Here is a 12873-nt window from a genome sequence, read left to right on the forward strand (position 1 = left end):
AGTTGCAAATGATGTGCAAAAGCAAGATTATACATCAGCAAAAAAATAAAGTAAAATAATAATCAATTCCCATATCACCTATCCAACCCCTCTAGTAGATTGTCCCGTTCTTCATTGAATTTATGCAAATTACCTATGTCTACAACACCAGACAGAAATTTGTTCCAACAGTCAACTACCCACTGGTCGAAGACAAAATTCTACACATCAGTCCTGCAACTATCCTTCCTAAACTTGAATTTATGTCCCTTCATATGCATGTGTAGTCTGGGCAAAAGGAAGGATGCTATCAGAATTAAATTTTCTGTTTATACTCCGGCATGACAACCAAGTCAATAGAGTTTACAATAAATCGTCAATACAAATATTTATCGTATTTAGTAGTCACGGGCTGGAACCCCGGTCCATTCAAGAACGTGTGCTATGCACTCTCGCTCCTGACCACTCGGCTACGTCAGGCCTTGAGCTTACTCAGTCCATTCAAAGCCTTAAACACCTCAATCAGAATCATCATAGTGGGCAAAAGTAAAGAACCACAGAGACTTTCGGTATTAATTCAGAAGTTAGAAGACAGAGAGCCATCTACCATCACAAGCAGTTAGCAGTCAGAGAGAAAACTGACTATCTAACTGAAAAAATTAGAAAGTAGACCATAAGATGGAGAGCTTGTTTAGGCTGTTATACTAAGCAAAACTAAATTCCTTAAAAATGTCAAAAATAACTTTGTGAGTTTTTCAAAACTAAGTAAGATATCACCAGTGAAGCAGCACTAATAAAATCTAAGTCAGTGATCAGTAATCAGATGGAAAGTTTGAACACAGTGTAAGATTTGGCAGTTCATGGATTTCTTTGTTACTTTTGAAAGAGTTGGGGCAGGTGCAAAAGATGTTTATTGCAAGGAAGGGATTTTTCAACTTTTAAAGGAATTGTTTGCATATGAGCAAATTTCTGCAGTGAACAAAAAACATCAGTGGAATAAAAGTATAGAAATGTGACATTAAACAGAAGTTGACTCTGCATCACATATTTAAGAACCTTCAGACTTCTTGGTACTGAGATTGTTCAGAAGTCTTGTAATCTCTTTCTGTTAGAAAAACAAAGGAAGAGGCATTTTTATTTTACAGCTTTGCCATAAAAATTTATTTTATTAACTGTGACAAGAAAAACACAACATATAAATATACAGAATTGGAAAACTGTATTCAGCATTCTGAATTACTAGGAAAATTAATTAATATACACTGCACATTTATTTACTTAAGGTAAATATTATATAAAAAAGTAAAGAAGTTAAGACATTATATGCATACATAATATTTCATAACATTATTTAAAACAACTGGAAAGCAGGAAATGCAGACTTGAGTGGATCTAACAGATCTGAAAGGAAGTAGATAGTTCCAGCTAGTCCTAGAATTAAAAACGAATTATATTATATTGATCGTGTGCAATCAAGGAAAAGGAATTTTAATTACAGAATATCAATAATATTTAGAAAGTAAATAAATGCACAATATACATCTCTATATGGGCTAAACTGCAACTGTTATTAATATAAATACTTTAACTGAAAGCACTTCACCCATTTAGAGTCTACAAATCACACGTTTCATGGATGTTTTATTCCCTGCTTTTTTGGTGATTGTAATCTTCTTGTTACACTGTCATGAAAATCCCAAAAAGGCAAAACTAAAAAAATTGAGATTAAAGATATTTAGATCAATGATAAGCTGTGAAAAATGCCATTCAATTATTGTTATTATATTAGCCATATGGTGCAAGGAAACCTGAAGCTTTTACTGCACCAGCCAAAAAAAAATTTCTGAGAGAGAGAAGGGAATCACCATGAAAGAGAAGAATGATGATATCCAGTTTGGTGTGTGCCAAGCCCATACTCACCAGATGTGAGTCCCTGAAGTTAAAACTGGTATTATCAATAATTTTTGATGACACTATCTGCATTGTGTATACACATTATTTTTTTTTAAATAATACATCAGGTTACATTAAAATGAAGAAACATCAGTAAAAAAAAAAAAAAAAAAAAAAGTAAAATTTTTTTAAAGAAATTGCAAACGAATAAATAACTTTTCGATGCAGTAATATCTTCTATACTAGTGATGACTAGTAATTGATTCAATTTAGTGATTTGAGTCATTGAGTGAAGCCCCAGCCACTTAACATTGATGCGAGTGAGTGATAATTCAATGACTGGAGTCATCTTGGCTAATGACTGATTTGAGTCATCAATAATCTAATGCAAGGGTCCCCAAACTATGGCCCATGAGCCAGATCCGACCGTCGAAAAGAATTTTATCCGGCCCATGGATATTTCAATTAGATCATAAAAATTAATGTTTATATTAGATCACAATAAAATTTATGAAAAACACATTTTAAAGGTTATTTTAACATTCGTCGGTTGATTGGTTGATTAATAGTGTTGACACCTGTGTTGTCAGCTTAAGTCTTGTTAGATATTAATTCTGTTATTTCCACCCAAAGCTATTCTTTGAAACATCGTTAAAGTAATCTGTTAATCTTGACCCTGTCATTGAATAGCAATAGGCATTAGAGACAGTAATTAGGGATTCCCTAATCCCTTGCCAGCCTGCACACCAACCCTGATGGTCAGAGTATGGGAGCAAAGGTCACCCTAGGCTTCCACTACACAAGAATCCCGGATGCAGAATAAAACCTGGCATTAGCAGCATGGTCTGATGAATGGTATCGGTAAGATCCTGAACCAGCTTGCACATGAACCCTGATGTGCATGGGAGCAAAGGTCACCCCTGGCTTCTACTATACAAGAACCCCGGATCCAGGATAAAAACACGACACTATCCTATTGGTTAATGGAGTTAATCTCTCTGCTATAAATTAACAGCCTGCATGCACACAAAGTTTCTAGTAGCATTGGCAAGAGGCAGTTGTCAGCTGGTATGAATTTAATCTCTTTGTATTACCTTAGATTTCCTGTTTTCTGTTGTAACAGAAATTCAAAATTTAATACTTTAGAATCGTAATTTGCAAATTGTAATATTGGTAATTGTAATTGTAACTAATATCCTAAAATATTCAAATTTGTACATTTGTAGCCCTTTCTGTTCTCCCCACAGCATGGTCTGATGATGGGTATCGGTACAATACTTGAAACATCATCTTATTAAACTACATTATAATTAATAATATAGTTTTATATTATAATAATGTAGTTTATTAGGCAAACAGCCTAATAAATGATATTATTCATTTCACGTGATATAAGAGTGATATTTAATAGTATGAACCAGAGCTGTAATGCTCAATATGTTCTACGTTGATATCAATATTTGCAAAATAATAATAAGAGAAGTTTACCTCAATATAATACGTAGAACACTTCCAAATGATACTTTCGTTTTAGATTTTCTCCAGCATTTAAAACAAATAAATCGAAAATCTTACATTACAGTAAAAAATAATTAAAAATCAATTGAACACAAAAATCAAACGAACACAATTAAAAATTAGATAAATTAATTGCATTAGATTGATTTTTAATTGTGTTCAATTGATTTTTAATTATTTTTTACTGTAATGTAAGATTTTTGATTTTTTCGTTTTAATTGATGGAGAGTATCATACAGAAGTGTTCTACGTATTATACTGAGGTAAATGTCTCTTATTATTTTACAAATAAGAGTGATATGAATTAATAATAACCTTTATGTTAAAATATTTCATAAAATTTTAAGACATGTCAGTGCTTACTTCAATATTCACAAGTATTTTTTTTTTATTCCAGTATCCCCATAAAAATCATGTTGAAGTTGATGTTGAAAAAAATAAAAACTGATGCTGAGTGTCACATTTTTAATGAGGGGTGGCCAATTAATTACTTTTTTGCACTGCTCAATGATATTTGCACACAGACATGTCAGTGTTCAAGGAATATAATGTGAAACATCACTACACCACAAAACGTCTCAAATTACGATAAATTTCAAGGAGCTTTGCAGCAGAAAAAACTCCAAGCACTAAATAAACTCAAACTTTTCAAAGTCAACAAAAGAAGATTAGAACTTTTACTCATCAAAATGTATCTGCAGTTCGAGCTAGATTTTGAGCTTCCCAAATCATTGCCGAAGAAGGAAGGGGCTTTAACGATGGAGAATTTGTAAAATGAATTTGTTTGGCAATTGCAGAAGTATGTCCTGAGAAAGTAAAGAATTTTGCGTCTGTAAGTTTATCTTTATCAATTGTAACAAGAAGAATTGAAGATTTAGGAGCCAATGTTCAAAATCAACTCATAGAAAAAGTTCGTGAATTCACACATTTTTCAATAGAAATTGATGAGAGCAAAGAGACAAGCCATACAGTTCAATTGCCAATTTATATCTGAGGTGAAAATCAAAATTTTGCAGTAACTGAAGAGCTAGTTGCATTAAAAAGCTTGAAAGATACAACAGGTAAAAATATATTTTTGAGTGTGTCAGAACAAATTGATGGAATCAATTTGAACTGGGATTTGCTATCAGTGGTTACGATGGATGGAGCTAAAAATATGGTCAGTACTAAAATTGGGTTCATGGGTCAGCTTCATAAATATCTTGAGAGTAAAAATATTAAAAACCAATGCAATTTCATTGTATAATTCACCAGCAGTCTTTGAGCAGAAAATTTTTGGGAGTAGATTCAGTCATGTCAACTGTAATATCAACAGCAAGACCCGTCTGAATACAGTGATTTGTTGTACCATAAAGAAGTATGATGGTTCAGTTGCGGTAATGCGTTGAAGCAATTTTTTGAACTTAGGATCAAAATAAATCTATTTATGAATGAAAAATTGAAACCTGTTCCAGCAGTGTCAGATCTCAAATGGTTGTGGAACCTTGCCTTTTTAACAGATATATGTGAATACCTGAATTTTCTTAATATGAAACTACAAGGACAACACAAATTTGTCAATGAATTGTATTATAATGTCAAAGCATTTGAAACAAAACTGGAGTTATTTAAAAGTCAACTGCTTAGGAATAATTTTTCACATTTTCCATGTTGCAATAATATATCTAAAAATATGCCTAGTTGTAATTTTTCCACTAAAACTTTTGTTCAAAATGTTAGTTTGTTGCAGGAAAATTTTACGGATAGATTTTCTGATTTCAAAAATAATTCAAAGGTCTAACTTTTTCAAAATCAGTTTGATGTACCCGTCAACGATGTTGATGAGAATTTACAATTAGAGTTGGTAGATTTGCAATCTAAGGATGCACTGAAGACAATATTTGAAAATGAAAATCTCATTCAATTTTATTCAACATTATCTGAGTAAGATTATCCAAAAATTAAAAAATTTGCAAAAAAGGTTACATCAATTTTTGGAAGTACATGTATATGTCAGCAGAGCTTTTCAAAAATGAAATATGTAAAATCAAAAATACGATCATGTCTAACTGACCGGCATTCACATGACTTTTTAAGAATTGGAACTAGTACTTTAAAACCCGATATTACGAAACTTAGTCACACTCTTCAACTACATTCATCGCATTAATTATAATTTTGTTGTATTAATAACTGTATTTTTGTGATTAGTACAATAAATAAGTAATAATTAATATTTGATATAAACAAACTGGTATATTTTATATTACATATCCATCAGTTCATTTTTGAACCTGTAGATATAGGTAGGTATAAAACTTGTTTTTCTGCATAACTTCAATGTTATGCAAAGAATGTAGTTTTCAGTAATTAGGAATTTTCTCTGGCCCGTCAAATATTCCAAAAATTCATGTGGCCCGCTTCTCTAAGTTTGGGACCCCTGATCTAATGATTCAAGTCATTGAGTAGAGCCATAGCCACTAAATGCGTTTTATGCTGATATTGACAGCTGATATACCACCGCTCCAGTTACAACAAAATTTCAGTTGCAGAGAAGAGAAGGGCAACCAGACTGGTGAAGGGAACAAAAGTGTGCTCTTACATAGGAAAGCTTCAGTCCTGCAAATTGCAACTTCTCGAGACTGGGCACCTGTGGAGAGATCTGATTGAGGTTTTTAAATCCTTGAATGGATTGAATACACTGAATGTTAATGGCACTCTTCCACTTGCTGGGACTAACACGAGGGGGGCATAAATTCAAGTTGAGGAAGGATGGTTGCAGGAGAGCTGTGGAGTTGCTAGAATGAGTGCAAAGAAGGGCAACAAGATTGGTGAGAGTAAAAAATGGGTGCTCTTATCAAGAAAAGCTTAAGTCCTGCAAGCTGCAGTGTCTGGAGACTAGGCACCTGTGAGGTGATCTGATTGAAGTGTAGAATGGTTTGAGCAGGCTTAATGCTGATGGGATTCTTTCACTTGCTCAGATTACGAACCTGAGGGGTCATAGATTCAAACTGAGGAAAGACAGTTGTAGAATAGATGTGTGAAAATTTTCCTTTAGCCAGTGGGTAGTTGATTGCTGGAACAGACTTCCATCTGTTGTGGAACTTGATAGCTTAAACAAATTTAATGCTCTACTAGACAAACATTTGGAGTGACTGGATGGGTGAATTGGGAAGGGTTTTATTTATTTTTTCCTGGCTGATGCTGTATAAGCTTAATGATACAAGCAGACTTAGGGGAACATAGCAAGAGTCCTCAGAACATGATGTAAAGCTAACCAACCAAGGTGGACAACCAACATTAGGAGTCCCAGATGATCAGAACATATCCCAAATCACCTAGCAGCCACTCAACAAAACTTGCATGTGCATGCACACACATAGCCCAGCATTTTCAACTCCGTTCACTTCCTTCTTTGATTTATGATATTTTTTGCTAGATTTCAATAATGCAAGATTTTCCTGCTTATCCTTAATCCACCGAAGAAGGTCCATAATGAGAGGTTAAAGCGTGGTATTGCAGATTGTGATTGATACCTCCGCCAGAGTTTATTTCATTTTATTTTTTATATCTATTTTACTTTTATCTGTTACAAAGAACTTTGCCACCAGTGATGTTTGTTGTCATCAACAGAGGAACTGTGAACTGGAATTTGAGTTATTTTTATATATTGTCTAATGCTGTTAAATGTTATATTCGTAATGGCTTATCTATTATCACATTGTAAACAGAGCATGTTCATTAGCTTATATTATTGCAAGCCATTGTGTACACACACACACACACACACACACACACACACACACACACACACACACACACACACACACACACACACACACACACACACACACACACACACACACACACACCTGTATGTAATTTTATGTTTCAATAAAAAGAAATGAAAATATGCCAGTAGCGTGGCAAACAAGTAGAGCGAAGAAGAATTTAACATGCAAAATTAAGAATAGAGTACTGTTGGAGAAACATTATTAAATAATTTAGAAAATTTAGAGTCCAAATTAAAGAAAAATTTAGCGGTGCCCCCCTTTGCTAAGCACCGTTTTCCGAATTGCGTGAAATATCACTATATGTAAATGTAACCAGCCAACAATACATAAATAACTAAAAATAGGGAAAAAAAGTAAAAATAAAAATAAAAAGTAGAACATAACATAATATCGAATTGAATAGAAAAGACTGACCCATTATTTTGCTTTCTTTTGGATTTCATTCATTTTTTCTTTTACAGAATTCTATCGGCATTATTTTAGTTTTTTGGCTTTACTTTATTTTTATTTTTTATATATTTTATATACTCTAATTTTAATCCTTCCTTTTGGTCTCTGTCGGGTCGGCTAAGATGTATACGTACACACTTTTTAACGTGTACATTGTAACAAAAACAGAGACCTGGCTTATTGCAGTAACTCCTATGATTTTCGCTGCAGACCCTTTGCCGAAGTAGTTAAAGTCCTAGGACCCATGGCTTTAGGTACTATCATTTATTTTTATGTTAAACCTTAATTTAATTTTATTTCAGGTAATCTGTTTTTATGATGCATGTATTCTCAATTTTTCCATGGTAATTACATCTGACAGTTCAGCTCCTCCCCCTAATACACGATAATAATACATTTGTCTATATATATATATATATATATATGGTTCATTTTTAGAAGCTTCACATAACAATTGAGAAAACTGTGAAAATATCTTACGTATACAGCACAACAGATGAAATCATTATATGCTCACTGTGTGCAACCACTAGGGGGGGGGCCCAAAGAGAAGAGGAGAATACAATGGAGCTGAATGAAATATATATTTAAATGTTCTTTAAGAAGTTTAAAGGAATTTCCAGGTACAGGTTAATTCTAAATGGTGAAATTGATAGTGATTGTTGTCTGAATTATTTTAATGTTCTTCTGATACAAAAAAAAGACAGAAAAAAAAAAAAAAAAAGGTCAGAAATTTAAGCTAATAAAGAAGCATGAATGCAACACTATAGCAAAGAAGGTTTAGAATGGTTTGATTTTAAATATTTCAAAGCATGGCATTAAAAAGGTATTTCTATTTTTTTTTTAAGTAGGGTAAAGAAATGTTACAAGATTACTGACCTTATTTAAAGTAAAAAGAATTTTTTTATTATTTTTCAACATTATTAAAGAATAACATCTAAAGAAGTGAAGAGGCAGCACAGATTTAACAGGTGGTCATAGATGAATGTAGTGTTTGCATTATACATTCTAAAAGTATATGTTGTTTAAAAAAAAATTTCTATTTTTTTTTTAAGTAGGGTAAAGAAATGTTACAAGATTACTGACCTTATTTAAAGTAAAAAGAATTTTTTTATTATTTTTCAACATTATTAAAGAATAACATCTAAAGAAGTGAAGAGGCAGCACAGATTTAACAGGTGGTCATAGATGAATGTAGTGTTTGCATTATACATTCTAAAAGTATATGTTGTTTAAAAAAAAATTGCATGTTTAAAAGTGTAGTATTGTTTTATTTTAGAACTGCTATGGATAAAGGGATGGTTGAGTGACAGAATGGTTATTAATGAGCACTGCTCTTCTTGGACAAATACTATTAGTGGGTCCCTCAGGATTTAGTATTGGGCTTCTTACTGCTTTCAATATTTTTAATGTTATTATTAAAGGCTTATCAACCATAACACTAAAGTTTGCAGATGATACAAAGGTTGGCAAGTCAGTTAATACAGTATTCAAGTTTTCCTATTCCAACAAGATTTGGATAAATTAGGCAGACTGACTGAAAAGTGGAAATGAGGTTTAAAACTGATAAATGCAAGGTACTGCATCTGGGCAGCAGTAAACCCAGATTAACATGCTAATTGGGCGGTACCAAAGGGTACACACACCAATATAATAATACAATATAATACAAATACTGTATTTATAAATAAAAACTTGCACAAATTCATGGTCAATTTCTAGAGTATCACCCAACTCATCAATGAGCATACATCAATTTTCCTTCATCAAAGCATCTACTTCAAAAACTATCTCAAATGTAATGATGTTGTGTAGCTGACTGGACCCCTCATCATCTTCCGTTGCAGCATATTCTTCATTGAATTGTTTGTTCCATCATTTTATTGCTGTCATGGACAAAAGATTATCATATACTGCATACATTCTTCTGTTAATCTTGTGTTCTTAAGATTTGTTATTTGTTAGTTATTTGGTTTTTAGGAGCATTAGCAACTAAGGCCATATTGCTCCGGGATATGCGGTGGTCATTCCCTGACCTTTCCGCATCCTCCGTATTTGGTGGTGACGGGCTCGAACCCCGGTCTAATCAAGAAGCGTGTGCTATGCACTGCTGCTCCTTCCCACCTGGCTACGGAGCGCCTGTGTTCTTAAGACTGCTACTGCTTTTAGGAAATGATTACACTGGATAGAATAGTGTTGGTTTGCTAACATATAAAATTGCCAATAGGTATAGTTATTCTGGTCAACTATGTGCATTAGAATACACAGCAAGAGAGGGAGCATTTGGTCCCTTGGATTTAAACAATATCACTTTTTTTTGCCAGATAGATAACGGCTATCTAGTGTGGATGAATTCCCCCCTCCCCAACGCTTGCAAAAATTTTGGTAATAGTCCTATGTGAACACATAAAATTAGAAATTAACAGCTGACCTTGTGATGGGAACTTAAAAAAAAATCATGACTCCAGGCATGTTGGTGTATAGAATTCAGGTTTATTAGGATAAAAAAGCAAGAAATGGAATTGTTATTCTTAGTTCTAACATTATATGGAATAATGCAATCAAAATACATCATTAAAAACCACAGGCATTGTTATCAAAAGGGAAAGAAATATATATATATGAATAGAAAATATGCAAGAAAATAGAAAAACAGGAAAAGGATAAGAAAAAGAAAGAAAATTAGAATAGCAAGCATTATCTACATGTTGTTTATAATAATTTAAATAAAAATACCAATAAATAAAGAAGGTGCCAGTGGCAAACCAGCAGAGCAAAAATAAAAATAAACCCATACATATTAAAGTAAAAAAGGGGGGGGGAGGTCAAGATTATTATTATTAGCCATATGGTGCAAGGAAGCCTGAGGCTTATACTGCACCAGCCAAAAAAAAAAAAAAAAAAAAAAAATCTGAATTACCCCGAGAAAGAGAGAGAAGTAGAAGGGAATCACCAAGAAAGAGAAGAATGATGATATCCAGCTGAGGACCTTGGATGTGCCAAGCCCATACTTACCAGATGTGAGCCCCTGGGGTTGATAAAGGGTATTGCAGAAGGAACGCTCCTAAAATAATTTAGAAAAAGCCAATCCTGGTGCAAACAGATAAGCTGACACCAGCATACAATCCTGGCCATTGACACCCAATGAGAGGCTGGTTTTGTAAGTTTTGCGGCAACATCCTCATTTTATCAATTTTGTAATTTCTTATTATGAATATTCTATTTATTATCTTCTATCTCCCTCTGTCACTCTGTCTTCCTCACTTTCTTTTTTTTGCTTTATATATACAGTGCCGCCCAAAATCCCTACAGCCAGATTCCTGACAGCCAAAAATCCCAACAACCAAAAATATATATATATGTATACATATTTATACAGTGAATTCTGGTTATTTGGGTCACCGGTTAATCGGGGCAGCCTTTAAGATTTGGGACAAATCTTAAAGAACAGAACCCAATCGAGAAAATAGCCAGGGTTTACTTCGCTTAAATGGGACAACATGCTGTTTAATCGGGGCAGGAGACCGTGGCACTCGAGATCGCCCTATGATTATCTCCGACCATACCATGTGGTTCAGTCGGATTTCTGGAGATCACAACAACCATAAAACAATAAGTAGTCCCCTGTATATTGGGCTTTTCTGTCATTGCTTCAATCATATAAAAAATTAATTTTCAGAATCTGCTCTTCATTCCCATTTTTTAAGCTTCGTAACTTGTTACTCCGTTCTCACGTGTGCATATCGTGTTACTTGCAATTTGTATGTGCCGTTTGTTATTGATTGCTTATCTTTTTTACTGTTTTAAATTTTAACCCCCACCCACAAATGTCAGTGAACAGAAATGTCAACTAGTTAGTATGTACATATTACAGTACGTATTAATTAAGCTATGCACGTAAGCGTAGCTTAATTAATACGTTTATTTTTATTTTGCTAACCTGTGGAAAATATTCTTCCTATTTTCACTTATCATTTAATTTTTTAATTGGTAACGTAATAAAGTGTAAAATTGTACTTAATAAGTATATCTTTACTTTTATAGCCTGTGAATAATATTCCTCCTATTTTTGCTAATTAGAATCGCTGTTTAATAGAATTAAACTTCAATTCACAAACATGATTACAATGACCGGCGCTTACTACACATTGTATAGCGATCGGTATTTTACTATGGTGAGTCCATCGTAACGTAATTTGATCTTACAGAAAATCAATAGTAAAGCTGTTGAAACTTACGTGAAACTCCACATAATTGAGGCAGCCGCTTAATCGGGCCAAAATGCACTAGTCCCGATGTGTCCCAAATAATCGGAATATTGACTGTGTGTATATATATATATATACACCATCAACCGTCATTATTCTCATTTCTCTATCAACTGTCGCCTTGTGTTTTGGACAGGACTTACCACGAAGTATGCATTCAGCCTCGTTAACAATTTCACGTGTTGCTGTTCTTTCTGAGATTCCTTGATGATCCTATAAATGCCAATATGTGCTCGTCCAACTAAACACTCCCATCTTCTATGCCAAACCTCAACATTGTTTTGGGTGTGTGGAATTCCTAGTTGAATGGAGTCATATATGGAAATAATGGAGGAGTGCAAATTACCGTACCATTACACATATACCGTCTAATTTTTCCATATATATATATGATTATATCGACTCTTAACTGCCTTAAGGCCACCATCTTTACAGGGTCTGGCACCTTAACCACTTGGCCACCCTGGCTATAATTGTCTTCAAACCACTATCACATTACTAGCTTCCCTCGGTAAAAGTGGCTTCAGAACATTAAATGGTTGTGGTATCTCGCCAGAAGGAATAAATGGCAAGGCACACAAATGTCGAAGCAGCAAACTAAATTCTTCATCGGTGCCATACTAAGATGCCAGTCCACTTTCTTGAATTTTTCTCCAAACATATTGTCCCAGGTGGAAAAACAGATCTTATTAGACATTTTAGGGAACTGCCTTTGAAGGCATTTATTGCAACTAATTCCAGGTCAGTAAATATGACCTGTGGTCTCAATTCAATTTTTCATTTTCATTAGCAAAGTCAATCATACCTTGAAACAAATGCTTATAATTTTCTTTGCTCTTATTCGTTATCAACACATAAACTAAGGGAAGAATTCGATAGTTTTCATTACCGATGGGTGAATGTATTGTATATAACTGATAAAAAATTGTAGGCATAGTTTTAAATGTACCATCCATAATCCAACATTGAGCACATGATAGGCGTTGAATATT

General features: G+C 33.6%; 1 protein-coding gene across 3 annotated transcripts in view; it reads right to left on the reverse strand.

Annotated features, from left to right (window-relative positions):
* Positions 1 to 1248: 1248 nt before the first annotated feature.
* Positions 1249 to 12873, reverse strand: part of LOC150079342 (lanC-like protein 2) — a 168410-nt gene continuing 156785 nt past the window's right edge. For all 3 annotated transcript variants that reach the window (XM_090382537.1, XM_090382538.1, XM_090382539.1), the window contains one exon: positions 1249 to 1410. In XM_090382537.1, coding sequence (XP_090238663.1) covers positions 1331 to 1410 — 80 coding nt within the window. In that variant the 3' untranslated portion in view covers positions 1249 to 1330. The remainder of the gene's footprint in view (positions 1411 to 12873) is intronic.

The sequence above is a fragment of the Mastigoproctus giganteus genome, chromosome 10, assembly GCF_048544385.1.
Source record: "Mastigoproctus giganteus isolate SK-2022 chromosome 10, ASM4854438v1, whole genome shotgun sequence".
In the NCBI taxonomy this organism is placed as follows: domain Eukaryota; kingdom Metazoa; phylum Arthropoda; class Arachnida; order Uropygi; family Thelyphonidae; genus Mastigoproctus; species Mastigoproctus giganteus.